The sequence below is a fragment of the Vipera ursinii genome (assembly GCF_947247035.1).
Source record: "Vipera ursinii genome assembly, chromosome: 8".
NCBI classification, from domain to species: Eukaryota; Metazoa; Chordata; class Lepidosauria; order Squamata; family Viperidae; genus Vipera; species Vipera ursinii.
This window is the reverse complement of record NC_139519.1, coordinates 13,266,925-13,294,501: the sequence shown is the minus strand read 5'-3', so window position 1 is coordinate 13,294,501 and position 27,577 is coordinate 13,266,925. Positions and strand designations below refer to the sequence as shown.

The following is a 27,577-nucleotide window of genomic DNA, read 5'->3' as shown; positions in this document are numbered from 1 at the left end:
GCAATATAATGAATATGCTGCTGTATTATGATAGGGTAATTAAGGAAATTAAAAGCTATCGTGTTATTACTGCATAAGATGATCCCAATTCCCTCCCCCCAATTAGGTTTAAACTAAGAATAGAATATATTATGGGAGCTAAAAGTTTCTGAAACACTATATAATATTTCCAATGCAAGTGCTACTTTCAAGTCATCAAAAAAACTGGTATTGCCCCTTTAAGGGGAAAAAAGTGACGTTGCCCTTTTAAAAAAAGGGAGAAGGGGAATCAGTACGAATAGCTCTCGCGAGATTACGCACCAATAATCCCACGAGAGGCGTTTTCTAGTGCAAGATGGCGTCCGCTGGAGTTGGGGCCTCGGCACCGGAGGATGGAGGCGACGGCGAGGCCACACCACCCAGTGTTTCGGAGCCGATGGCTGGGGAAGCTGCGGGGCCACCTGAGCAGGGAACAGGGGACTCGGAGACCGGGTGAGGGCTGGCGATATGGCGGGGGGAAAAAATCGAATTTGGAATTTTCATTTCTATTGGCCAGGGAGCACTCCTATTGGCCGGAGGTTTCGGATCCGCTTCTCATTGGTCAGAGGTTTGACTTTCCGCCCAATGAACTCCGTCCGGCTTCTTTCTCCCCGCCTGTCGAATCCCTGGCTTTGCCCGAACGCTTTCAATGGCGGGATGCATCGAGCCTGTGCTCCTTCCAGATGTGGAGACTACAGTTCCCAGAATTCCTAGCCGGCTGCAGTTAGGCCGCCGTCTCGTTGAATTTAGTCCGTTTAGTCTCGGTTTTGGGGGGGGGGTGGCGACTCCCCAGATTCTCAGCCAGCCAAGACCATGCCTTTGAGGACATACAGACCCAAGACCTCTGTAGAACAGGGGTCGGCTATAGTCAGGCAGCTGCATTCGCCTTTTGCTCCCCCCTGAACTCTCATCTCTATTCATTCCAGTAACCAGACATTTTGGTTTGCTTTGCCTCTTGTGTTCGTTGAGCTGCCAGCCACGATTTCCGACTAAACATGTTGCATGAGCAGGCATGCAGCATATTAAGTATTTAAACCATGGCTAAACAGATTGTGGTGTAGCTTGTTAAATGACAGCAGCTTTGCTGTTTCCTACTGTGGAATCAGGTTAGATATTAACATGTTGCATGAGCAGGCATGCAGCATATTAAGTATTTAAACCATGGCTAAACAGATTGTGGTGTAGCTTGTTAAATGACAGCAGCTTTGCTGTTTCCTACTGTGGAATCAGGTTAGATATTAACATGTTGCATGAGCAGGCATGCAGCATATTAAGTATTTTAAACCATGGCTAAACTGATTGTGGTTTAGCTTGTTAAATGACAGCAGCTTTGCTGTTTCCTACTGTGGAATCAGGTTAGATATTCCTCCGGCCTTATTTCTTCTCTGCTTCTTATATTCCTTTTAATATGTGGCTGGTGCTGATTAGACCATAACTTAACTCCCATCCTATACTGTGCACCTGCTTCTTATTTAGTGGCTACTTTGGTTAGTGACCATTCACAAATACGAAATTCAGTTTCCAACCAATGTGCAAATTTATGACCCAAATCCATGCATCTGACTACAGGAGTGAGAGAACTTAGTCTGAATGAGACTGCAGCTTGTCTTTGTCAGTTGGATGTTCACCTGGCACTAAATGAGGAATGCTTGTAACACAGGTTCTCTCTTGTTAAAAAGTATGAGGTTATTAGTGATGGTGGGAGGGACATTTTTCTGCTATAAACCATTGAGAATTGCTTCTGAGCAATTCACTGAGCTAAAAGGAAAAAATCTAGCATAACAGACATTTGCTATGGTTCTCTATTGGCAAATATCAGGTTAGATCTGTTGTAGTTACCTGACTTGAGAAGAGATTTAGCCTTTTTAGTGTGGTTTTGATAGCTGTTTTGGATTATAGCTTTCTACTTGGTTAGACATATAATCTTGTCCTTGGAGAATAGCTGAGAATAGATCCACTGGAGTACATCATATCTATTCACGTTCTGAGAACCAAACTTAAAACAATCTTCCCAAAGCTATAATGTATGACAAAATTATGATGGGGATACAATTATACGAATGGTTACTATGTATGCTGTAGTGAGAAAAAAAGTGAGATATGATTGAGTAAAAATATGCATATTTGCCAACTAATAGTGTGGCAAATTGAAGTGTCTGTCCCAGTGAGCCCTCCTTAACTGCTCGGCATAAATCTAATGAATAGAATTGCTTGAGGTGACTCAGGCCTTCCTTTTTAAGAATCATTGAAAAACATTCTTTTCCTGAGTCAAGGAAATCTTTGTCAGAGCAGATTCAACCCTGGTATTTGTGGTTAATAGGCTAAGATGATGGATAAATATCGCCCATGCCTTCCTGAAACAATATTTGCATCAAGGTAACAAAAAGTCACCAACATCAGGATTGAAGGAATTGCATAAATGTCTGTATGCTTTTTCCCAACAGAATTTTTAAATGCAATCAACTGGAACTGCAAATTAACACTGTGTTTACTTTTCAAACTGAAAATAAAAATGTGATCACTTCCAATTTCCATACATCTGTTAGAAAGATTTTTTTACACACATCAAATTAGCATCCTATAGTTTTGTTTCGTTTTCAAGAAAAAAGAAAAGACAGCTTTTCTCTATCTAAGCTTTTTAACAATAACATTTTATTAAACTATTTGATTACTGCATGTTAGTAATGGGGGGGAGGGAGGTTGTTTGCTGTAAATATAAAAGTAAACAGCTGTTTGGAATATTGGGGTAGAACAAAAGCACATAAAACTCCCAAGTTCAGTTTCAACTTAAAAATGCTCAGTGCCAGAATCAATAGATTCATTTTGTTAAACAATTAAAATTAATAAAACAAGTTATAAACCTGTAATAATGACTTTTACTGTCTTTCAGGGGTGATGCATCGCTAGCTGATGTCACTGCTACCCTGGAAACAGAATCATCCAGTGGAAAGGATGCCTTGGTGTGTAAACAAAACCTGTTCTGTAGATATAAAGCATGGTGGGAATGAGACCGCATACAGGGCGGAGGTACAAAAACTATCCATATGGTGTAGTAACAACAACTTGCACCTGAACATCGGCAAGACGAAAGAGATGGTGCTAGACTTTCGGAGGAAAAAGGAGGAACCTGCCCCACTTTACATCGGGGAGGATTGTGTGGAGAGAGTTTCCTCCTTTAAATTTCTGGGAGTCTACCTCTGTGAAGATCTGACCTGGAAAGTTAATACAACCCAGGTGGCCAGAAAGGCCCAACAGAGGCTTCACTTTCTTAGGGTCTTGCGGAAGAACAGGGTAGAACAACGGCTAATGACCCTCTTTTACCGGTCTACTATAGAGAGCGTCCTCTCGTAGGGTATTGTGGTTTGGTATGCTGGTCTGACAGCCGCAGATAGGAAGGCATTACAGAGGGTGGTGAGCACACCACAAGACATTGTGGGCTGTCCCCTGACACCACTGGATGACATCGCCAGGGCTTACTGCTTTGGAAGAGTGAGGAAAATTCTCAGGGATAACTCACACCCTGGACGGTATCTCTTTACTCTCCTACCATTGGGTAGGAGATATAGGAGTATAGCCAGCTGCACCAACAGGCTGAAAAACAGCTTTTATCCATGGGCTGTTAGGCGTTTGAACGGGAAATAATTTTTATAAACTTTATGCATAATTGACTTGCAAGGCCAGTGTGTTGTGTAATTAGTTCACATGGCGTAATAAGATGGAGGGTTTGTGTCACTGTAAGCTGGGGGGTGGGGGCACGAAGGGAGGCTCAGCCAATCTCAGTGTATACATGGTTGTACTTTGACAATAAAGGTTCATTCATTCATTCATGGTTCATGATTGATGTGGGTATGTTAAAAAAATCTAATAGATGTATGCAAATTGGAAGTGATCACAATTTTTTTCCCAGTTTGAAAAGTAAATGCAGTGTTAATTTGCAATTCAAGTTGATTGGATTTAAAAATTCTGTTGGGAAAAAGTATATCGGTATTTATGCAATTCTTTCAATCCTTTAAATCAATTTGAAGGTACCTGATTGGATTCCCAAATTATCTTAGGAATTCAGTTTGAAGATATATTTCAAACAGATTGAATATTCAAATCAAAGCTCACATAAGCATTCTAAATAAGGCCAACTAGACAAAAATGTAAAAAATCCAAGATACTGAAATCAGAATCAAGGGTTGGTTTTGCAGTTGTGTTTAGTGCCACGATATATGTCCTGGATTGTAATAAAAAATGTGAAACGAGATAGCCTAAAGAAATCTCAGCCATGAAGTTGAGCAGGTGGGGATACAGTGGTTACCTAGGGTGACACACCTTTCATTTTTACTGGGAGGAAAATATTTTAACTGATCTCGGTGGCTTTTTGTTACTTTTATGCAAATGTTATTACAGGAAGGTGTGGGTGATGGTTCAGAAGTCATGGATAACCAGACTAGCTCTGTGGATGAGGATAATGGAAGACAACTTGGAGAGATTGAACTGCAGTGTGGGATTTGCACCAAGTGGTTCACCGCAGAAACATTTGGCATTGATACCACGTATGTAGTAGCAGCATATTAATAGACACTCTCTTGATCAGGGACAGAAGTTCAGTAGAGTAATCAAAACATTCTCTCCAATTTTTCCAAAAGAGGGCAGCATATGCTTATATCTGAGGTTGGTTTCAAATAATTGGTGGGTATTAGTTGAATTTGAAACTTCCCTTTTACATAAATATGGCTTAGTTTCATTAACACTTTATTTACATAATTATTTACCCAAAAAAAACCCCCCAGATTGTTCACTTTATTTTGTTGTTTAGCAATAGACTATTGGCTATTACTGTATATAAAAACATCCCGTATAGTAATAGGAGTAAAAAATGGTTCCCTATTATGTTGCAAGAGATATTTAGTAGAAGAGAAATGATAACACTAGAGTTTTTCAGGTAGCATTCTTTAATTGCAAGAACCAACATCAAATGGCTTATGTCCCAGGCTTTCAAAACTTTTTCCAGTTCTTAACCTCTGCCACAAGATGTTGGAAGGCCATTTTATTTATTTATTTTTTTATTGAAAAGTTTTAAAATACAGTTTTCCTTTAAAAAACCCCCCTTCCCCTACCCTCCTCCCCCCCTACCTCCCCCCCTCCCCCTCTCCCTCCCCCCCAACTCCCCCCCACCCTCCCTCCTTCCCCCCTACTTCCCCCCCTCCCCCCTTCCCCCCCCCCCCCCCCCCGACTTCCCAGAGCTAAATACAAGGTATATATCTGGAAGGCCATTTTAAAACGTCAGTTCTGTGATTCAGTTGAATATGCCTAGACTTCATTGTGGCTGCTTTGTGATTCTCATGTGCCTGAATTTAAATATCACCCTAAACCTTAATCCAATTTGTGAGGCTTTGGCTCAGTGTATTGTGTGAAGTCAGATAGTGGTGATTATTTAATAAATTGTGGTTATGCAGAACATAATGTAACACAATATTATAGTTTTTAAATACACACACAGAGACACACTTCTCGCTAATAAGCTGTTTCTGGCTGAGGACCTACCTTTCCTATCTCTGCTGTATTAAGAACACTAAGACCTGTGTATATTAATCAAAGCAGTTGTGCTGTGTAAATTGTCATGCTTAATTCAGGCTCTCCAATCCCTGGGCCATGGCCAGGCTTTGAGTTGTTTGGAAATGGTGGGCTTGTTGCCCCTTGTGGAGCCATCCCCCCCACCTCCACAAAGCATGAAACCCTGGCTTAATTCATTTGGTTTTGAGTATGCCCAGCCCTTTTAGAACATCCAAGTATTTGCGGGATGAGGATTTACATATTATCCTTTACATTTCCATGAAAGTTTGAGGCTGTTTATTTGCAGCTGGTTTCTCTGAAATGTTTGACAGCCTTGGCTAAAGCTGAGTGGAGAAATGCTGTTTTGCTGGCTCATTGTGAACAAATAATCCTAAAGCTGTAAACATCTATTGAGTTAATCAGCAAAATGATAGGACATTTAATCTTTTAAAAAAAAAAAGAAGCCCAAGGGGTTTTTATGAGCTGTCATCTACAGGCCAGTTCTTAGTCCAGTACACATAAAATAAACAGACTGATACCATAGGTTATACCCTACCTACTTCGTGATTTGAAACCATTCTGATCCATCTGTATAGCGTAGCTCATAGAAAACCAGAGCTAAGCAAGCATTGACTTCAGAAGTCCCAAGAAAGTGCAGGCTCTGCTGAAGCCCTGAACAAAATCCCTTGTGTCACTTGGTAGTCGGGTTTATGATGTTAATAAGGGTGCTTCTCACTGACTCCAAATTTGATGGTTGGCCTGGAGGCTTTTATGTTCAGAGATCTTGACGTTGATGTTCAGATTACAAAAAGGACCCATACAAACTTCTCTCTTTTTGTGTTTATTGTCTCTGCGTATGTCTACCGATGAAGGAGAGGAGCAGTGGGGTGTTAAATTACTAAAGGAGTCAGGTTGTGTGTTTACAGTTTTCCTCCATTATTTGAGAACAGTGGAGTTTGGGATGGAGTTAAGCATTTGGTGGCTGAGCTGGCTTTTATTTCCATGTACGTCTTCAGGTTTTTTTTTTAATTAATATTGCCTCAAGGTTTATGCTTGAGGTATGGGTGAGTGGGCAAAAGTCTTGCATTTTATTTTATTTTTTGGATAAATGGCTTAACCTGCCCAAGTGTTACTTTACTGAGTGTACATTTTTCTTCCATCTGATTTATTGAGAACAACCACTGAATTGTTGTTTCAGATCCTGCCTTCCTTTTATGACTAACTACAGTTTCCATTGCAACATTTGCCATCACAGTGGGAATACATACTTCTTAAGAAAACAAGCAAGTAAGCTGGTAGAAAAAAATTTCTATACCCGTTTTTTTCCCCCGCATTCACTTTTATTTTTAAGTTATAAACTTCAAGAGATGGAATTATCTGCAGCACTCTTAATCCTTTCATCTCAGGAGTTATTAAGCCATGCACGCTGCATGAAATACCTGAAATTGGCAATATTACAGCTGTTTTCAGAGGCTTTATAGATGCAGAAGCAAAGTCCAGCTTCGTTGGGTCTATGTTCAAGCTCTGACTGGCTTATTCCCATCCCTGGATTTATTGCTTGCTCATTTTGGAAAATATTAAAACTTGCAGGCAGTCCTTGCTTAACAACAGTAATTGGGACTGGAGTCAGTTCTGCAGTCCCCGTCATCAAATGAATCACCATTGGTCATTAAGGGAGGACCACACGTGACTATATCTTACGACATCCTACTAGCATCCACTTTCACTTTACTTGTTGGAAGCTGGCAGGGAAGGTCACAAACTGGTCTTGTTTCTGCAGCACCCTGCAGTGGTCAGAAATGCACATGCTGGTTGCTGAGTGTGTGGATTGTGATCATTTGACTGTACGGGCACTGTAACGGCCAGAACTTTTGAGGACAAGTCATAAGTAGCATTTGCTCAGTTATTACCTGGGGACCACCTGTATCACCAAAACCAAAAGGAACATAAAGATTATTGAATTTATCTGATTTAACATTGTAGCTCTCATATTAGCACTATACACAGTCCCCGAGATACACGGTTTCATCTCTTTCTCTCTCCTTTGCCCATTATTATACCAATGTTGAAATTTCCTCCATAACATTTTTTTCATTCACACCTCTCTTTAACTCATGATGTTTATTTCAGACCATAGAGTGTTATTGAAGAAGCTGGTCTCCTTTCTGTGTCTCTTTTCTTAAAGATTTAAAAGAAATGTGTCTTAGTGCCTTGGCAAATCTGACTTGGCAATCAAGGACGCAAGACGAACATCCCAAAACCATGTTCTCAAAAGACAAGGTACGGCTCCATTGTTTCTGCTCTGATTTTGGACCCCTAGAATGGCTGAAATCACATAGGACAATTTTGCTAGCAGTGGTGAATGAAACCTACCAGAAGTCTCCTATTTTTTATTTATTTTTTAATCCCATTTATATCCCGCCCTTCTCCAAAGACTCAGGGCGGCTTACAATTTAAAGCACAAATCAATGTGCTTAGCAATAGCCTTCATTCTATGTATATGCCTGCTTATTAGGGCTTTCGCCCCCCCCCCAGCGGCATTATTACAAAGTCAGCTTAAATACTGCTTTAGTGTTAAAAATATTTATTCTCTGCCTACCATGGTTAGGCGTCATTCAGAGCCATTTAGTAGAATAACTAGTGCAATAACTAGTGCACCTCCTCAGGGTGCCACCGCTCAAGGAATGTCGGCTGGTGGCCCCCAGGGGGAGGGCATTCTCAGTGGGTGCGCCAGCCCTCTGGAACAGCTTACCAACCGAAATCCGGATGGCCCCTGACCTCCGTACCTTCCGTCGCGACTTAAAAACTTTCCTGTTCCAGCAGTCCGGCCTGGCATGATAGCGTTAATTGGGGTCCCAGTTTGTTTTCATTAGTGTTTCTTATTATTTTTATTGTTCAATCTGTATACATTCCTTCCTCTGTACACCGCCCCGAGTCCCTCGGGAGAAGGGCGGTTTATAAAAACTAATAAATAAATAAATAAATAAATAAATAAATAAATAAATAAATAAATTTAAAAATATATCCATGGAGCCAACGCAGTAAGTAGTAAGGCCGTTTCTGAGATGAACAAAAGTTTTGTTTTTTTTTCTAAAAGTTTGCAAGAGCTAAAATTCTCAGAACCGGCTTCAAGAACACTTTCCTGGTATCGAGTACGGAGGGAAGCCTGATTTGGTAGCAAGGATTCTTGGGATGGTTTAAACTTTTTGCCCCCTGAGAATTGAGTCCGTTGTGGTTTCACACTAATGAGAATAAGCTTTATACATTTTGTTGAATGTTGAGAATCATTTCAATACTCCTGACGAGAGACCATTTGATCAACCGTGCTCTCTCTCGTGCCACACATCTCCTCATACAGAAAACTTAAATTTTCTTCTTGGCAGGAATGTATGTTGGAAGAGCATTCAGACACATATCCTGCTGTTGATGCAAGATGTATGTGTGTGTGTGCGCGCACGCGTGTATGAAAGAATGTGTGATGTAATGGTGAGGAATAAGGAATAATACTTCTCAAAGTAACCTTATTCAAAGGGGTCTAGTGAAGAAAAAGATAGAGGGAAGAATGAGAGTTCATCTATTAAATCTTGGTGAAATATGTACCTTCTATGTATTTGCAACCCACTCAAAATTCCAGATTATCTCCATGAATTAAGGAAACTGCCTTTAGCTCTGTCTTAATTGTATCTTGCCTTTTGGGTGGCAAAGCAAAATGATCTTTTAGATCTGTGCATCCACAGTAAACTTTAATACCAATTTAACAGAATAACATTGGAAGGAACCTTAGAAGTGTTGTAGTCCAATTTCTTACTCATCCAGGAAACCCTATACCAGGGGTAGGCAACCTCGCCTCTTTTATGACTCATGGAGTTCAACTCCCAGAATTCCTGAGCCAGGAATTCTGGGAGTTGAAATCCATAAGTCATAAAAGAGCCGAGGTTGCCTACCCCTGCCCTATACCATTTCAGACAAATGGTTATTCAATCTCTTCCTAAAAACCTCGTGTTGGATCACCCACAATTTCTGGAAATTTCTTAGATCTAGGTTGCTTCTCAACTTGATAGGTTTCCATCCATTGTTTCTTGTCCTGCCTTCAGGTACTTTGGAGAATAGGTTGATCCCCTCTTTTTTGTGGCAGCCCCTGAGATATTGGAACACTGCTATACTATTAGCTCTGTTCCTTTCTGTCAAACTAGACCTACCCAGTTCCTGCAACCATTCTTCGTATGTTTTAGCTTTCAGTTTGCTTCAGTGCATAAAGCTTAACCCTGTTTATATTTATAAATCTCTTTTTTATAATAAAAAGTCTAGACATATCGTAGGTGATTGGTTAAACTTGGTAAATTGCCTCGGCTGTGAACTCCCCTGTCATCATTATATTTGATTTTTTTTCCCCAACAGGATATTATACCCTTTATTGATAAGTACTGGGAATGTATGACAACAAGGCAGAGACCAGGAAAAATGACTTGGCCAAATAATATTGTAAAAACAATGGTAAGTCAAGATGAACAACCCTGCCATTTTTCTTATTGATCACATTTGATTACAAATTGAGAGAAAATGCGTCGGTGAGTGGACGAGTTAATCCATTTTGTTTTGTAGTTCAGTTTTCTCACTGAACTTCAAAAGCTTATGTTATTCCATTTTTGACCATATGACTAGCATTTGATCTTCTCTGAATAAGGAGTTTGAATTGTTCGCATCCATCTTGTTTGAATGCTTCATTCTAGTGTAAAGAAAGAGACGTGTTTTTGGTGAAAGAGCATCCGGATCCAGGTAGCAAAGATCCGGAAGAAGATTACCCCAAATTTGGACTCTTAGACCAGGTAGGTTGGTGATAACAGAACATCTTACAGCAGACATGTCAAACTCACCACATCACGTGACGTCGCGCAACGTATCGGAGCTTTTTCTCCGTTGCCGGCAATGAGGTGGGCGCGGTTTTGTAATGACGCGTCTGGCCGACGGGCCGGCAGTTTGACACCCCTGTCTTACAGCATGCTGGCAAAATTTCACGACAGGGTAAATATTGATAATACCAAGTAAGACTTTGAATTTGGTCTCTTTCTGAGTGACGGAAGGTTCTAAGAAGGTAGGAAAGTTCCAGTTGGGCAAATATAACCCAGAAGATTACAATTTTGGGAGGGGAAAAGAGAAAAGTAGTCATTTGAGCAGAAGCAACACCTTTGACTGGTAGGGATTGGACACAAGTCTGGCTTCTCCTGCCGAAACGTCTTTCCTTGAAACCTGGGGCAAGGCAAGCTCACGTAGGCTGTTTCTTTCCCTCAAACCAAAGGTTAACCTCTCAAACTGTTGCTGGAAAATTATTTTAAAATTATTGTCCAGTTGGTTGCTCTTCAGTGATTGGCTCACTAGCAGGCTGCTAGGTTTGTTTGTTTTTTGCAATGATTGAAATTGTTCGCACCTAAGAACAGACCATTTTTTTTTCTGCTGTAGAATTTACTGGGGGGAAATTCCACCGTAGTGGCCTTCGTTTTCTGAGAGAACAGGAACTATAAGATACGGGGTTTGGGTGGTAGCTTTCAAATCTTAACTAATTGAAACCGTTGTGAATTGGAAAAGCGACTGAAATTTTGGCTTGCTTGTTTAAAGAAATATCCTTTGCTTTCTTTTTAGGACCTTGCTAATATCGGTCCTGGGTATGACAACCAAAAACAGAGCAACACTGTATCTACTCCTGGAAGTCTAAATGGTAAGTTTGTTTATTTTTATTTTTTTTCTGAAGTGATGAAACAGGAATTTAAAATTTTCAATCCTCAGACTCTGTAGTTGAACATATTTTCTTTATAAATCCAAATATAATTAAGTTTACATCCACTGTTTTGTTTAGGTTTTTTTTCTTCTTTGTGTGTTATAGCAGTGAACAATTAAACAAATGGTTAAATTTAGATTGCAGTGCTATGCCTGACAGCTTGAAACTTCCAGTGTATTAAATGGGACAAGCTCCCAGTTAAGTATTCATAAGAATACATCTTTATTGAATTAATTTTTTGATTAGAAGCTATGTTAAGGAATTCTTTCTGTATTTTGTTTATGTGAAAAGGCATACCATATGTGTACCTGTGCCTAAATCTGTGTTATTTATTAGAAGAAACTGTGGATTCTTTTTTCAGAATTGGAAAGTGTAATTTCGCTAATAACCCCACCCCACCCCCAAAAATTAAATAAATAAATAAATAAATAATTATTAACAACAACAAATAAAAACTAGAAAAGAAGTTTGGTGAATTTAAAAATGCAATCTTCAGTTGAAAAAATATTCCAATATTTCATTCAAGCTTGTTACTACAGATATTTTTTTAAAGCCTGAATGTGTGGTTGTGCATCTAACTTACTCTCTCTAACTAACTCTATGGAGGTTCTCATTCGTCCAGGTCATGGTTGTGCCCAAAGGTGCTTTTATTCTAAAGGCAGCTGGACTTTCCGATTTTTTCTTTCCGATTTTTGGCCTCTCCTCCAAGAAACCCCTTCTTCAGTTCTTGGATGAGAAACGACATGTCTGAAAGAAAAATGAGAAAGTCCAGTTGCCATCAGAACAGAGCACCTTTGCGAAGAGCCACGTACGTATCCAGAACTGATCTGGAACAGTGTCTTTGTGCTTCTAAAGATCCCCTGTTGATTTCAGTGGGACTTGCACAAGCACCTGACCTGACCCCAGTCTAAGGGTAACGCAAATTAAGGAGGCTCAGTTAAAAATCTATTTCTCTTGAATTATTGGATTCCGTTGCCTTGACAGATAAGTCCCATGCAGGGAATAAAAAAGGGTTGGCTGAGAAATAAAATCCTGCCAATCCGTTCTGGTTTCATGGTAACCCTGGAGATTCCATGCTTCCTCAGCAGCTAGAACAGACATGTCAAACACAAGGATCCGGCCCGTGAAGTGGTTTCATGTGGCCCGCGAAGCCATCCTGGAAACAGTGAGGGAACGGCCCCCACTGCCTTGGCCCTGGCCCAGAGACCCTCAGATCTGTCCCACTCCTGCCCAGGCCCCCATAGGCACCCTTGATACCAACGATGTAGAGCTGGCCACGCCCACCCAGTAGGCCATACACACTCTAGCCACGCCCACCCAGCAGGCCACGCCCACCCTGGCCACACCCACCCAGCCCCCTGAGGGAAACCGCAATGCTGATGTGGCCCTCAATGAAATTGAGTTTGACACCCCTGAGCTAGAATAAAGACCCCCACCACCCTGGAGGTGAAGGAACCTGGTTGTTCCATCCCCCCTCTGCTTAGCCTGATTTCGTGCTGGGAGTAAGAGAAGGGTTAGTCCCATTCTCCCATTTCTGAGATGGAATCCCAGGAGAAAAGAAGCAGAGAATTTCCTCCGCCTTTTAAGGAGTTTATTCAATGAATATCCAAGGACTTTGGTTTCTGAATAGACACACGAGGCATCATTGTTTCATTTCCATTTCATGCTGTGGTGTTTTGCTTTCACGTTGTAACTTTCACGTTACAACAACATGCTGCAACTTCTGTTCTTACAGGTGGAGCCTCTTTGGGAGGTGAATATGTGAATATTTACTTTTCAGCTTCCTCAAACTTAAGTATTGTGTGAAAAGCCTTCCTCCCTCCCTCCCTCCCTTCCTCCTCCTCCTCTCCCCCCTCCCCCCCGTTTTTGCTTTGTTTGGCCAAATTGTCGTAGAAACTAAGTATAATTGATTAATCCTAAGCCTGCCACATTAATTTGTAAGTGGAACATTTTTTTAAAAAAAAAATTAATGTGAAGCATTTACAGCGGTCAAAAGCCATATCCTCCTCCATTTTGTTGATTATACAAACATTTGAATTTTGGATCCAATTTAATTGATTGATTTGGTTTCTATGGAAGAGGTTTGGATGCAAGTATGTAGATGTGTAACCTCGGTTCTTCCTGTTTAAAAAGTCTTCCTTGGGCTTTTTGTGTGGCGTTAAGATTGGATCAGGTAAATGTTCTTCTTTATCCTGAGCTTTACTGTATAAAGGTAATCCTCGATTTATGGCTAGTCAGGTAGCAACTGTTTGAAATGACAACAGACCTCCCCCAAGGTACTTATGGCTACACTTTGAAGTGCCCCCGTGGTCACATGACTGAATTTTGAGCACTCGGCCAACAGCCCTCAATTACAGGCATTTTCCGTATCCCGCACTCCTGTGTCTGGCGCTTAACAACATTTTGGCTGGAAACCAGCTTTTATTCCGGTTTCTAGGGAAAAAAACATCCCATAGCAAACAATGGGTTTGCTTAACGATCTCCATGTTTGCTTAACAGCCACCGCAAAAAACAAAACAAAAAGGTCATAAAATTGCATGAGATGTTGTGATGATCCGCTTACCACCTGCTTGCGGACTCAAGTTATAGTAAGTTGAGGACTACTATTAAAGTATTGGTGGAAAGTGTGTTTTTGAAAACATAAGTTTTCTCTCTCTCTCTCTCTCTTAATAGGCTGCTAAACATTGAAATACAACCGTTCATTACAACACTGCCTTCTGAATTCAGACAGTCAGTTCTTGCCCCCACTTTATTAGTTTGCTTCTCTACAGGAGCTCTTACTACACAGTCCTAAGAGCAGGCTGGTTCATGGATTCTGATCTTGAACAAAACCCTATTCAGACACAAAGTTTACTGGTTACTAAAACACTGGCTCGGTTCAGGTATACGCTGAGACAAAAATCTGATTTGTTTCACTTGAACGTAGTGTATCGCCTGAATCTTACCATTGTATTTTATACAAATCGGGCAGAGCTTGCAGTGTGACATCACAATACACATTTGATAATTTTGACGAAACCATCTTGAGATGTCCCTAGTAAAATGAACCATGTCTGAATAAAGTTTGCTTATCTGCGTCAGCTTAGTCTAAGCCTGACTTAGTCATAATACTATTGGGATGATAAAATTCAGTGTCCTCATGTAGCCCAGATGTCAGTAGTAAACAGTCCCAAGTGTTTATAGTCTGCTGAAGCCCCAGATCAGTTGTTCCATGCTTTTGAAAAAGGTTGCTTAAGCCAGCCTGGAAATAGTCCAGCTTCATGTGATAAAAGAATTTGTTGCCTGAATTTAGGTAGGAAGCCAACACTCCCGAGATGCAAAGAGAGAGGAGCCATTTTAAAAAAATAAATAAATAAAAATAAGCATACCTACCTTGCAATAATGAAAATAAAAATTTGTACAAGTAGTCTTCAACTTACAACAGCTTGTTGAGTGACTGTTCAAAGGCCCTGAAAAACAAAAGTGACTTGTGACCGTTTTTTTTCCACACCTAACAACTGTGGCAATATCTGCATGATCACGAGATCAAAATTTTAGACACTGGTTCACCTTTATGACGGTTGCAGTGTCCCGGGATCACGGGATTCCCCCTTTTGCGACTTTCTGACAAACAAAGACAACGGGTGGGCCAGATTCAGTTATCAAAACATGTTGCTAACTTAACAACTGCAGCGATTCATTTTACAGCTGTGTGAGGAGAAAGTTTGTAAAATGGGGCAAAATTCACTGAACAACTCTCTTGCTTAGCAGCAGAAATTTTGGGCTCAGTTATGGTCGTAAGTCGAGGACTATCTGTATTTCAAATTAACTGGTGGTGGTGCAGAAGACGATAACTCCCTCCGAAGGCTGTGTTTCCTAAACCACTGGAGATCTGACTTCATACTTACTACTTTTGATTTCATACTGATTACTTACTCTATACTCTGCTTTCTGCTACTATTGGAAGGTAGTTCTCTGTAGTCCACCAGCATGCTTGCCTCTAGTTGATGAGAAGCAAGGAATCCAGAGCCTGAACAGATCTACTTCTGCTACTCACTAGCTGCACACATCTTTTTACATTCAAATCAGTCCTGAATTACTGTTCCTGCTCACATTTGAGTTACACGTTACAGTGGACCCTGCTGTTCAAAATAGTTTTCAGATCCAATAGGGTCTGAAGTTTAGATTCTCCGTATTTTCCCAGATTCATTTATTGATGCTGTGTAGACGCATGGATGCACCTGCTTACGAAGCAAGCATGCGGTTAAACTGGAGAGAGAGTCACGTGGGCAACACAGTAATGTTAATGAATGAGGATAATCAGTTGGCTGTTTTGCAGAAAAAACCTTGTGCTTTGATTTTCCTGCCTTCTAGACTTTGAGTGGATGGATGCTTGAGCTGGGCTAGCAACTGTGTGACTAAATGTCTTCTAAGTCTAATTAAGTCTCAGTTAATTATGGTATAGTATGGTTATTTTTTAAAAAGGGATGCGGTGGCTCAGTGGGTTAGGACGCTGAGCTTGTCGATCAGAAGGTCGGCAGTTTGGCGGGTCGAATCCCGAGTGCCACGTAACAGAGTGAGTGCCTGTTACTCGTCCCAGCTTCTGCCAACCTAGCAGTTCGAAAGCACGTAAAAATGCAAGTAGAAAAATAGGGACCACTCCGGTGGGAAGGTAACAGCGTTCCGTGCGCCTTTGGCGTCTAGTCATGCCGGCCACATGACCACGGAGATGTCCTCAGACAAGCGCTGGCTCTTCGGCTTTGAAACGGAGATGAGCACCGGCCCCTAGAGTCGGAAACGACTAGCACGCATGTGCGGGGCAACCTTTACCTTTACCTATGGTTATTTTATTTACTGTCAGACCAGTGACAAACATGATGGTGCTGCTTGTGTCTCGCTGAAAATACTTTTGATTCCCAAGTTAGAACAGGCCAGGAAAGAGACCAAACATTCGGTGTTTTCTCAGAACAGTGAGGTTCTGCTTTCCACCTGGAAGCAGAACCTTTCTTGAGGTTCAGAGATACTCATGGGGATTAGGGCCAGTTCCCCAATCATATCAGTAGCTGACACACATTTGTGGTGTTTCTCTTTCCAAGGGGCTCTTGTGCCAGGCACCAGTGGGAAAGGAAGGGGGGCCAAACGCAAGCAGCAAGAGGGAGGAACTACAGGAACAGCCAAGAAAACGCGGAGGTAAGTCCCGAGAATTTGGTGGGTAAGGAAAGGGTGGAAAAGGAGAATAATTCATCATCCTTCTGTGTGCAGGTGGTCCTTGACTTGCAACCATTTGTTTAGTGGCTGAGTGCTGAAAAAAAACTGCCTTGCGACCATATTCCACATTGACGACCATTGCAGCCTCCCCTTGGTCATGCAATCCAAATTCAGTGGCAACTGGATCATGATTACGGGTTTATTTATTTATTTATGGGATTTATATCCCGCCCTATCTCCTGAGGGACTCAGGGCAGCTAACAACATCAAAACTTAAAGGTCTCTGTACAGTAAATTAAAAAATAAAATTTAAAATAAATTAAAGAATAAAGTTAGAATTGTAAACATAATTAAAATCCCTCTCAGTCCAGGTCAGCCAGGTGGAAAAGGAGTGTTTTGAGGCCTCGGCGAAAGGACTGGAGATCTTGGGCCATCCAAAGCTCAGGGGGGAGCTGGTTCCACAGGGCTGGCGCTCCCACAGAGAAGGCTCTTCCCCTGGGGGTCGCAAGCCGACATTGTCTAGCCGACAGTACCCTGAGGAGGCCTTCTCTATGTGAGCGTACTGGGCGATGGGAATTCGTTCCCGGCAGCAGATGGTCCTGCAAGTATCCTGGGTTGCAGGGTCCCTGGATCATGTGATCACCTTTGGCGGCGTTCTGACAAACAAAGTCGGTGGGGAAACCAGATTCACTTAACTGTGTTAACTAACTTAACAACCTGCAGAGATTATCTTAACAGCTACGGCAGGAAAGGTGGTAAAATGGAACAAAGCTGAGCAACAGAAATTTTGGGTTCCGTTGTGGTTGGAAGTTGTGGATCATCTATCTTGTTATCCATTTATTGCCTTTCTGCGTAGTGTTGCTACAACGGGGGAATCCCTTAGGACAGGTTTTTTTCAAACTTGCCAACTTTCAAGTGTGTAGACATAAACTTCCCCGGGCAGTGTCTTGAAGTTACCCAGTTTGAAAACCACTAGTTAGCTCACAGTCCAGCATATCAATATACAACTTCCTTGACTCATTTGTAAACTCTGTTGATGTGGAGAAAACACATAAATGAAAGAGCAGGCATCTGAGGGACTTTCCAGCCTGTGTGTATCTTGAGAGCAGAAGGTTTAGCAAGAGAACGTTTCCTTCACACAGCTGTCGAGAGGCCTGTTTAGGCCGCCTGTCTGCCGCTCCTCATAGGGATTGGCAGCAAACTAAGGCAAGCGTTGCCTTGTGAGTTCTGATCAGCCCTTCCATTTCAAGGAAAAGTATTGAGACTCCTCTTCCTCTTGATCTGTACCACTTTGTTGCTGTTGTATCGCGTCTTTATTATATTCTGCTTTACCTTAGATCCTTGGCCACATTGTGGCACACCTAGAAGGGAAGGAACAAATTAAAATTACCCTGGTGAACAACACTGATGAATCGAAAGGATCTATTCCTCTCTCTTTCATTGCTCGGAAAGCTGAGAGAGATCTGCCGTTGACCGATGCATTTTGCTTCCACAGTGATCCTTTGTTCTCTGCTCAGCGTCTTCCACCCCATGGCTATCCGCTGGAGCACCCGTTTAATAAGGATGGGTACCGTTACATTTTGGCGGAGCCAGACCCCCATGCTCCTGACCCAGAGAAGTTGGAGCTGGATTGCTGGGCGGGAAAGCCGATCCCTGGTGATCTCTACAGAGCCTGCCTCTACGAACGGGTCCTTCTAGCTCTGCATGACCGAGGTACCAAGCCGCTCGATCGCATTGGACGTTTCCCGCACTTGGTGACCGGGGATGGCTAACAAGCCCTTACTGTGCAAAAACTAGATTTTTAAAAGCGAGGCTGTTTTGGGGGGGGGGAAGGAAAGGAAAGGAAAGGAAAGGAAAACCAGCCTTTGAAAGTTGTGTCACAGATTTTGGCAATGTGATCTTGGGATTTCAGTAAAAAGAGTAGGCAGATCATAGAGCTACCCCAAGGGAGCGTAAAATAAGGTGATCTTAAATGCGGAATTGTATGGAAAAGTCAAGGGGAAAAAAAAAAGGAAAAACAGCAAATGGGTCATCATAGGAATTCAAAGAAACCAACTAGAGGAAAGTATGTGTGCTTGGAGATGGTATCTGCCAGTGGCTTTTTTAAATCGCAAAGCAATGTGTAATTAAAAATACCTTGGAGTGATGGCTGTAATTAATGGGTATGTTTGTACTTAAAAAAAAATCCATAGTTTTAATTCCTTGCATTTCCAGGGAAGTGCCTTTTATTAATAGCTTTGATATCTTGAAGAGTAGCAGAGCTCTAGAGAGCCATTGCAATGGCAGGAAGATCGGTTTGGAAATTTCCTCCAAATAAAATATCCAGTACATTTTGTTTGCATCGTGTAGGATAGTTTGCAAAAATATGCATTTCTTCCTTACATCAGAACATTTTCTGACCGATGCCATTTACTTTCTAAGAAATAGTCCCTCGGAACAAAATGAATTTTGAGACTGCCAGACTAGCCTAATGCATCATATTTGGAGTCAGGATTTGTCAGTGATTGCTAATCAGCTTGGCAAACTGAAAAGATCAGTGTGATAAAAATAAGAACTAGAAGTTTCCATCGTATGTTGTTGGCTGCCAGTCAAAATACACTGTGGTGCATTAAACAAACTGGGCCAGGAATGTGTGATACAGCAGAGGGGAGAGCAGTGATACTTCGAGTCTTTCCGTTTCTGGGGTTTGCTTCCTTTCTTCCTGATGGCACTCACACAACGGTTTGTCATCCTTTGCTTTCCCCCACCCATTGCTGCAGCTCCTCAGTTGAAGATCTCAGATGACAGGCTGACCGTCATTGGAGAAAAAGGCTATTCGATGGTACGAGCCTCACATGGGGTGCGGAAGGGGGCTTGGTATTTTGAAATATCCGTGGATGAGATGCCACCCGAAACGGCTGCAAGACTTGGGTGGTCTCAGCCTTTAGGTAAGCCTGCCTCTACTTCTTTCATTTCATTTTTTTTTCATTAGTTTGAGACCTGCCCCTTTCTTCCTTCGAGGACTTCATGGTAGGTTGCAGGCATTGGGCAAAGGGCCTTTTGTCACCGGCCCTTTCTCCTTTTTTGTCTTCCTTATCCATAGAACATAAGAGTCATTTCACGGTGGCCTAGAGGTGGAGCTCTCGCCTCACAGTCAGGAGGCTGTGAGTTCAATCCTAGGTAGCGGCAGATATTTCTCTGGGCACCATGTAATCATCTGCTGCGAACACCGCATAGGTGTCAGGAAGGGCATCCCGCCAGTAAATGCTCAGCTCCATCCAGTTGCCCCGACTCTACCCTGATGTAAGGGATTCCACAGTCATTAAAAGAAAAGGAATTACATAGAATCATAGAGCTGGAAGGGATCTCAGAAGGTTTCCAGTCCATCTCCCTGCTCAAGGCAGGAGACCTTATACCATCCCAATCAAATGGTTGTCCAGTCTGTTTTTGAAAATCTCCAGTGATGGAGCACTCACAGCTCCAGGAGACAATTTGTTCCATTGATTAATTGTTCTCACTGTCAGAAAATTTCCCCTTACTTCTAGGTTGGATCTCTCTTGAACAGGCTTCCCCCCATTACATCTTTGTCCCGCCCTCCAGTGCTTTGGAAAACAAGTTGACCCCCTCTTCTCTGTGGCAGCCCCTCAAGTACTGGAAGACGGTGATCATGTCCCCCCTCCCTAATCCCTCACCCACCCTCCGGATAACAGTTTGAAGTATTGAGTAAACAAATGCAATCAGGTATTGGACAAGCGTAACGTTTGGTTTTTCTACAGGAAACCTTCAAGCTCCTCTGGGTTACGACAAATTCAGCTACTCCTGGCGTAGCAAGAAAGGGACAAAGTTCCACCAGTCCATTGGTAAACACTACTCATCAAGTTACGGCCAGGGGGACGTGCTTGGTTTTTATATCAGCCTTCCTGAAGACACAGAAACAGCCAAATCCCTGCCAGATACTTACAAAGACAAGGTGGGTCTTCTAATTAAGCCTCGTTGTAATAGAGGTGGCTGGGCATTTCCACAGGATGCCATAAGAACTCTGGAATTCCTCACTGAAATTCTAGAATAAACTGGGAAACTAATGGGGCAGCATGTCTTAGGATTGTAAGTTATATAACAGAACTGGCATAGGTACTTTAAGTATGTGTAACTTAAGACGTCTGTGTCCCTAGGCAGCTAAGTATTTCTTTATTTACTTACTTTATATCCCACCTTTATTATTTTTATAAACAGCTCAAGGTGGCAAACGTATCTAAAACTCCTTCCTCCTAGTGTCCAGTTGTCAACCGTTCTGAGGTGACTTGGCCCAAGGAGAGTGCCTGGCTTAAAGTCACCCTGCCAGTGTTCATGCCTAAGGCAGGACTAGAACTCACAGTCTCCTGGTTTCTACTTTGGTGCCTTAATCACTAGACCAAACTGGCTCTAAAGCAGCTGGGCTTCTTCCTGCCTGGTGCAGGAATCAAAACTAAGCCATCCCTGATCATATTGGAGTCGTGGCCAGGGGGGCATTTGCCCAGGTTCGCCTGGTGCGCCAGTTGCGCCCCTATCTGGACTGAGATGCCCTACGTATGGTCACTCACGCACTCGTTACCTCCCGTATAGATTACTGCAACGCTCTCTACATGGGGCTGTCCTTGAAGACCACCCGGAGGCTCTAGCTGGTGCAGAATGCGGCCACGTGGGTAGTGATGGGAGCATCCCGATACTCCCATATTACACCCCTCCTGCGTGAGCTGCATTGGTTACCGGTTGTCTTCCGGGCGAGATTTAAGGTGCTGGTACTTACCTTTAAAGTCCTACATGGCTTAGGCCCGGGATACTTGCAGGACCGTCTGCTGCCGGGGACGACTTCCCATCGCCCAGTACGCTCACACAGAGAGGGCCTCCTCAGGGTGCCGTCGGCTAGACAATGTCAGCTGGCGACCCCCAGGGGCAGGGCCTTCTCTGTGGGAGCGCCAGCCCTATGGAACCAACTTCCCCTTGAGCTCTGGATGGTCCCGGATCTCCGGTCCTTTCGCCGCGGCCTTAAAACACTTCTTTTCCATCAGGCTGACCTGGACTGACGACAGGGATTTTAAAATGTTTTTTAATTTTTAACTTCAATTGTAATTTATTTTATTGGGGCTGTTAATTTAATTCTTTTTAACTTTTGTATCGTTGTGTTTTATTGTTGTTAGCCGCCCTGAGTCCTTCGGGAGATAGGGCGGCATATAAGTCCCAAAAATAAATAAATAATAAATAAACTATCTTTTTGGATACTGAGCTCTCTGCTCAGTTTGCCACAACCACTACAAAAAAGAGGGGTTTTATCTTTTTCATTAACCTAGGAAGGAGCTGCTCTATCTTGGTCAGAAGACTGCATTGCAAATAAATAGCAACCAAGGGCTGCTGGTTTTGTTGTTTTGTTTAAAATATATTTCTATCTTGACTTTTCAGGATGCAGATCTTTGCAATGTACCTCAAAGTGCGGTTCATATTTGCAGTCCTTGATGTTTGATAGTTGCCCATGGGGTTTTCTTTTGCCCGCCACAACCCATGAATGTTTTTACTCTTGCTGAAGGTGGTGACTTCTGTTTACAGACAGCTAGGAATAAACTCCTTGCTGAATTGTCGAATTAATCAGTTGAAGTCACATTTTGTGTCAATCATCAGCAGTTGCGTTTCTGTCTCACCATTGTTTTACAAATGGAACTTCTGGCTTTGATGTCTTCTCCCATGTGCCCTCCTTAGGCTTTGATCAAGTTCAAAAGCTACTTGTACTTTGAAGAGAAGGACTTTGTGGACAAAGCTGAGAAAAGTTTAAAGCAAGCTCTGGGAAGCCAAGTAAGTTGGCCTTTAGCAGCAGAAATTGGGCTGCTGAAAAAGAATTGTATGTCATAGAATTGGAAAAGGCCTTTTGCATCATTGAGTCTAATACACTGCCTTGGTGCAGAAATTCAAAATAACCACACACACACACAGACACACACACACACACACCAAAAAAGGAAAAAAGGTGCTCTGGGTCATTCACAATGAGATCTAGTTTGGAGACAATACTAAAATAGGAGAGAGAAATTGGAGCTGTTCAGAAATGACTAAGCTGCAAATCCTGAGAGTTCCAGCTAGTGTGGGAGGAATATGGGAAGGCCGGTGATATATCAGGAGAACGGCATATTCTGCCTTTAAATCACAATGCAAATTTACGAAAGGCATCTGTAACAAAGCCTGTATCAGAGTCAAATTGTGGCTTGCTGGAATCTCCCTATAAGATTTTTGTTTTGCCCTTGTGTTCAATACCATGGTGAAGAGATTGTATATTTTCACTCAGGTATCCTCAACAAGGGCTGTTACTGGAGTAAAAAATTGTAATTTCTGTGGACAGCCTGCCAAGAGCTTTTCCCCTTAGAAATGCCATTTGAAAATATACTGTTCAAAACTTTGCTTGGGTGTTTTATATGATATGTAATTTAGTTTTGAAACATTTGTGGGTTTTCTTTTCTCCTCTGGCCCCCCTCCCCTCCCCCGGTGTCTATTATAAGAGCTTAAATGTTTCTCTGATTATTTTAAATGAACTTTGGGAAAGCTGAGGATCCTGCATAGTACTTCAACCGCAGAAAGAGCTTTGCCAGCTGCATTTTGAAGATGCCATAAAGTTGCCTGTTGCACATCTCTAGTCTCGGCAAACTCTTAAGAAAGTTTTCTTAAGAATTCTAGTCTAAGCAAACTCCTAAGAAAAGCTTTCTTAAGAACGCCAAAAATGGTTTTCCATCTTTATAAAATCCAAGAGTCAAATCTTGTGGTTCATTTATCGCTTGGATGCTGTACAGAAGCTCTTTTTTTGCACTTTCAGGAGAACACAGGGTGTAACCCAAAGGGCCTATATGCTGGTTGTGCTGTTAAAGCACAACCAGTGGGAGAAAGGGAATTTTGCAGGTCAAACTGAAATCTCCCCCAGATTATAGTCACGCTCTGCTATTTGTCTCTTTTAGATAATCTTCTATAAGAATGGTACCAGTCAAGGAGTTGCATACAAAGATATTTTTGAAGGTGTTTATTTCCCTGCAGTATCTCTGTACAAAGGCTGCACGGTATGTAGAATCTGTGGGGCACAGCTCTTTCAAATGTGGGTGCTTTGGGGCTCTGATACATGCTGGGTGAAGGCCTGACCCTGAAAGCAGGCTTATCCTAGCCCAAGGATTGTGGATCAGTGACACATCTGTTGATGCGAGATTGTGCCTGCCCCCAACTTCCCCAGTCCCCTCTTGGCAGTAACCGCTCTGCGGTGTCCCTCCTTATCTGCTTGCCAAGGGTTAGTCGGTGGGAGGCTCATCTCCTCTGCCTGCTCATCATGGGACTGAAAAGACCACAATAGCCGATTCGAATTAAGCATGGGAGCAAATGGTGAGCGCATTTGGAGAAATATTTGCCTAAGTCAGCCTTGCGCTTATCAACAACAGCCTAGGAGCTTTTCTGAGATCGAGAGAGCTTGGACTGGCATGTAGACTAGTGGGAGAAAAATAGATAACAGTTTGTCCTCTGCAAATTTACCTGGCTAATAGGAGAAAGAAAGGGGAAAAAATATATTTTTCAGCATGCAAATTTCTGGAGGAAGGCTGTTATACGATTTGTCGCCAGAAATCTTATTACAGCTAGTCCTTGACTTACAACAGTTCATTTAGTGAGCATTCTAAATTACAATAGCCCTGAAGAAAGTGTCTTATGACCATTTCCCCACAATTGTTGATCTTTGCGGCATCCCCCATGGTTATGTGATTTACCTTAGGATGCTTGATAACTGATTCATGTTTACGACAGTTGCGGCGTCCCAGGGTCATGTGATTCCCCCTTTTGCGACCTTCCTGATGAGCAAAGTAAATGGGAAAGCCGGATTCACTTAACCAACAATGTTACTAATTTAATAAATGCAGTGATTCACTTAGCAGATGTGGCAAAAAAGTTGTAAAATGGAGCAAAACTTACTTAACAAATGTCTCGCTTAGCAACATAAATTTTGGGCTCAGTTGTGGTCATAAGTCAAGGACTACCTGCAATACTTAAGAAAAAAAAGCTTATGTTTTATAGGCTGATAACTGAAAAGGGAGTTTGCTTGCAACAAAGAGAAATGGGAGTGCCTGACTTTTATACTATTTTTCATAGTAGTAGAAAAATTTGCAGCACAGTAACTTTTTTTCTGTAATTCTTTACAAAAAAAAAATCCCTGTAAAGCTACATGTAGACCTACCCCCCTTTTTTTTCTTTTTAACTTTATCCTTTTTAAAAGAAATTGTTTTATTTGGGGTAAAATTGTCCCTCTGTCTTTTCCATTATAATTTTCCAGCTGCATCTTTTTCTTCCAATAATACCCATTGAAATAGGCAGTACCGAGCAATGCAAAAGTTGAAAATAAACAAAAATAAACCCTTCCTCTTTCATAGGTTTCTATCAACTTCGGACCCTATTTCAAATATCCGCCAAGAGATATTAGTTATCGCCCGGTAAGCAAGTCCATGATCAGAACGATGTGTGACTTTTTAAAGTGATGTAATCCAAGGTTTTATGTGCAAGCAATCTGTAACATTTTCCATGTAAATGAAGACCTCAGTTTCATGGGCCAAATTAATTCTGTTTCTAGTAGAAATAACACATGCACATTGGCCCCTGTATAAAATTATTCAGATAAAGAAATAAGTTTGCCAATCTAGTTATGCACTGACCATGTATAGCTCCTGAAGGTTATGTTCAGTTGGCTATGCATTTATCCTGACAGCAAGAATTCCTCTTTAAAAAAAAAGCTAAAAATTCACACCAATTGCTAAATTGTTTGGCTGCCTATTGTTCTCACAGCATTCACACATGCTGTTTCAGCCTTGGACAAAAATAGCTGTGGATATGATTTGATTTCCAACTTAAAGGAAGAGCAAGCCCTATTCCACTCTACAACTGTTTTTTCCTCGAGCTGTAATTGAAAGTAAAAAGACATTCTCCCTCTTCACATATTTAATTTGTAAGCATAAGCTTGAAATGTAATCAAACACCCTTCAGTATTCCTTTTATTTCAAGAACGGGCCAAATGAAACTTCTGTGCTAAAATTCTCCGTATTTTGCAACCAGAAATTCTTAAGTTAAACCATTTCTGCTGATAGTAAGTTAGGCACGTAAAACATTGCTAAGCAATATAGCAATTCATCAACTTAGAGGGCACAGCGTGCTTTCATTCTAATAGGCACAATCGATGTACTTCCAGCTCTTTTTCTGCAGAGATGAAAAATCACTGTTTTTTAAAAGGAAATTTAGAAGTGTAGCGCTATGCAGGAGCTATCCGATTAGAATCAGCTTTGCAAAAGGGCCTGCAATATGTTACCGATGTGTTATGATTACTGAGTGCACAACTCTTTCAAAATGCCTTCGTCCTTCCACCAGGAAATGGGTAATAAAGGAGCCATGGTGGCACAGTGGTTAGAATGTAGTATTGCAGGCTAACTCTGCTCATTGCCAGGAGTTCGATGCTGACTTGGTCAGAGTTGACTCAGCTTTCCAACCTTCCGAGGTTGGTCAAATGAGGACCCAGATTGCTGGGGGCCATATTGCTGACATTTAAACCTCCCAGAGAGTGCTGTAAAGCGCCACGAAGCGGTATATAAGTCAAAGCGCTATTGCTCTTAACAGGGTCCCGCTCTCTCATCCTTTGAAAGCATGTCAAGAATTGCATTGATTGGCTGACTCTTAATATTCTGTTGCAGACTGTTATTCCTCTGTTTTTCAAAGTACGCAGACGCAAACTAAATCTTAATTGCTTCGTACGTGGCCACTAAACCAAAGCAATTCGCCCTTTCGTCTCCCCTTCTGCAGGTCAGTGACATGGGCTGGGTTGCTGTAGTAGAGCACACGCTGGCGGACGTCCTGTATCACGTGGAAACAGAAGTTGACGGGAGACGCAGTCCACCTTGGGAGCCTTAAAAAGACGCCGTGTATTTATTTTTTTTATTTTTTACAAAAAGAAAAAAAAATAACATGCTTGGTGGTGGTAGAGGGGGGGAAAAGTAATAAATGTCTCTTTTTTTAAATTTCTAGATTTGTGCAGCTCTTCCGTCTTCCTTTTCATTATTATTTTTTTAAAATTCTTCCTCCTACAGGCAGAGCAAGCAGTAAGTCAATGGGAAATAAAGAGTTTCTTCAAGATAAGCAGAAATATTCTTTCCAAAATGACTCCTAAGAGAAACTGGAGCTTTCCCCCCTCCCCCCTTCCCCCCCAAAAAAGGTAAAATTGACCCTTTTCCAGGTCAAGATCTAGGGATATCCTGCACTGAGGTTGATAACAGAAAGATGCAAACACTGCTGTTATCTTTCACTTCACCTCTGTCTTTGAAACGCATTTAAGGGGGGGGGAAAGTAGGCACGAAAACTAAATAACAGAGAAGTTAAGGAACGATCAATTTAGTCTGTTTTCCATTAAGAGAAAAGAAGGACTACGGATGACTTTATAGCAGTATTCCAATATTTGAGGGGCTGGCACAAAGAAGAAGAAGGGGGGTCAACTTATTTTCCTTAGCACCAGAAGGCAAGACAAGAAACAATAGATGGAAACCAATCAAGGAGAGAAGCAACCTGGAATTAAGGAGAAACTTCCTAACAGGGAGGACAATTAACCAGTGGAACAGCTTGCCACCAGAAGTTGTAGTTGCTCCATCACCGGCGGCTTTTACAAAGGGACTAGACAGCCACTTATCTGGAAAGGTACTATAGAGTCTCCTAGAAGATCTTACAGCTCTTTATTTTGTACGTATGTATGTAAGACAACGATGTCTCGATGGGACAAACCCTGATGTGTTTATTACTGCACATTTTTTTTATAACACAGTGCATTAGTAATTTTTACTTTCAGTTTTAGTAAAGAAACAAAACAAAAAAACCCTCAATGTACTAAGTTAAAAGCAAATAGATTGGGGGGGGGGGAAAGAATAAAAGTATGGGACTGTGCATTCACCCATAGAGAAAGGTAATTTGGGGGAGTGGGAAAATATTGCTAATTTAGCTAATAAATATATACGGTATATATTGTCAGGGAAGAAATACGGAAAGAACTTTGTGTTTCCTATT

At 41.8% G+C, this 27,577-nt stretch overlaps 1 protein-coding gene across 5 annotated transcripts; it reads left to right on the top strand.

Annotated features, from left to right (window-relative positions):
• Positions 1 to 334: 334 nt before the first annotated feature.
• ASH2L (ASH2 like, histone lysine methyltransferase complex subunit) lies at positions 335 to 27,398 on the top strand (the record flags this gene model as incomplete). 5 transcript variants are annotated; one of them, XM_083368108.1, is made up of 18 exons in its annotated part: positions 335 to 471; positions 2,909 to 2,978; positions 4,414 to 4,559; positions 6,758 to 6,846; positions 7,745 to 7,839; positions 9,958 to 10,053; positions 10,290 to 10,385; positions 11,197 to 11,272; positions 13,068 to 13,085; positions 16,408 to 16,501; positions 18,015 to 18,232; positions 19,279 to 19,446; positions 20,275 to 20,468; positions 22,229 to 22,321; positions 23,470 to 23,568; positions 24,916 to 24,975; positions 26,330 to 26,448; positions 26,614 to 27,398. In XM_083368108.1, the coding sequence occupies 17 exons, from the start codon at positions 335 to 337 to the stop codon at positions 26,435 to 26,437; spliced, it is 1,857 nt and encodes a 618-aa protein (XP_083224234.1). In that variant the 3' UTR covers positions 26,438 to 26,448; positions 26,614 to 27,398. The 5 variants fall into 5 exon arrangements, with proteins under 5 accessions (XP_083224234.1, XP_083224233.1, XP_083224236.1 ...); XM_083368107.1 differs by lacking the exon at positions 26,614 to 27,398 and having other exon boundaries at positions 26,330 to 26,546; XM_083368109.1 differs by lacking the exons at positions 335 to 471; positions 26,614 to 27,398 and adding an exon at positions 2,174 to 2,394 and having other exon boundaries at positions 26,330 to 26,546.
• Positions 27,399 to 27,577: the final 179 nt, after the last annotated feature.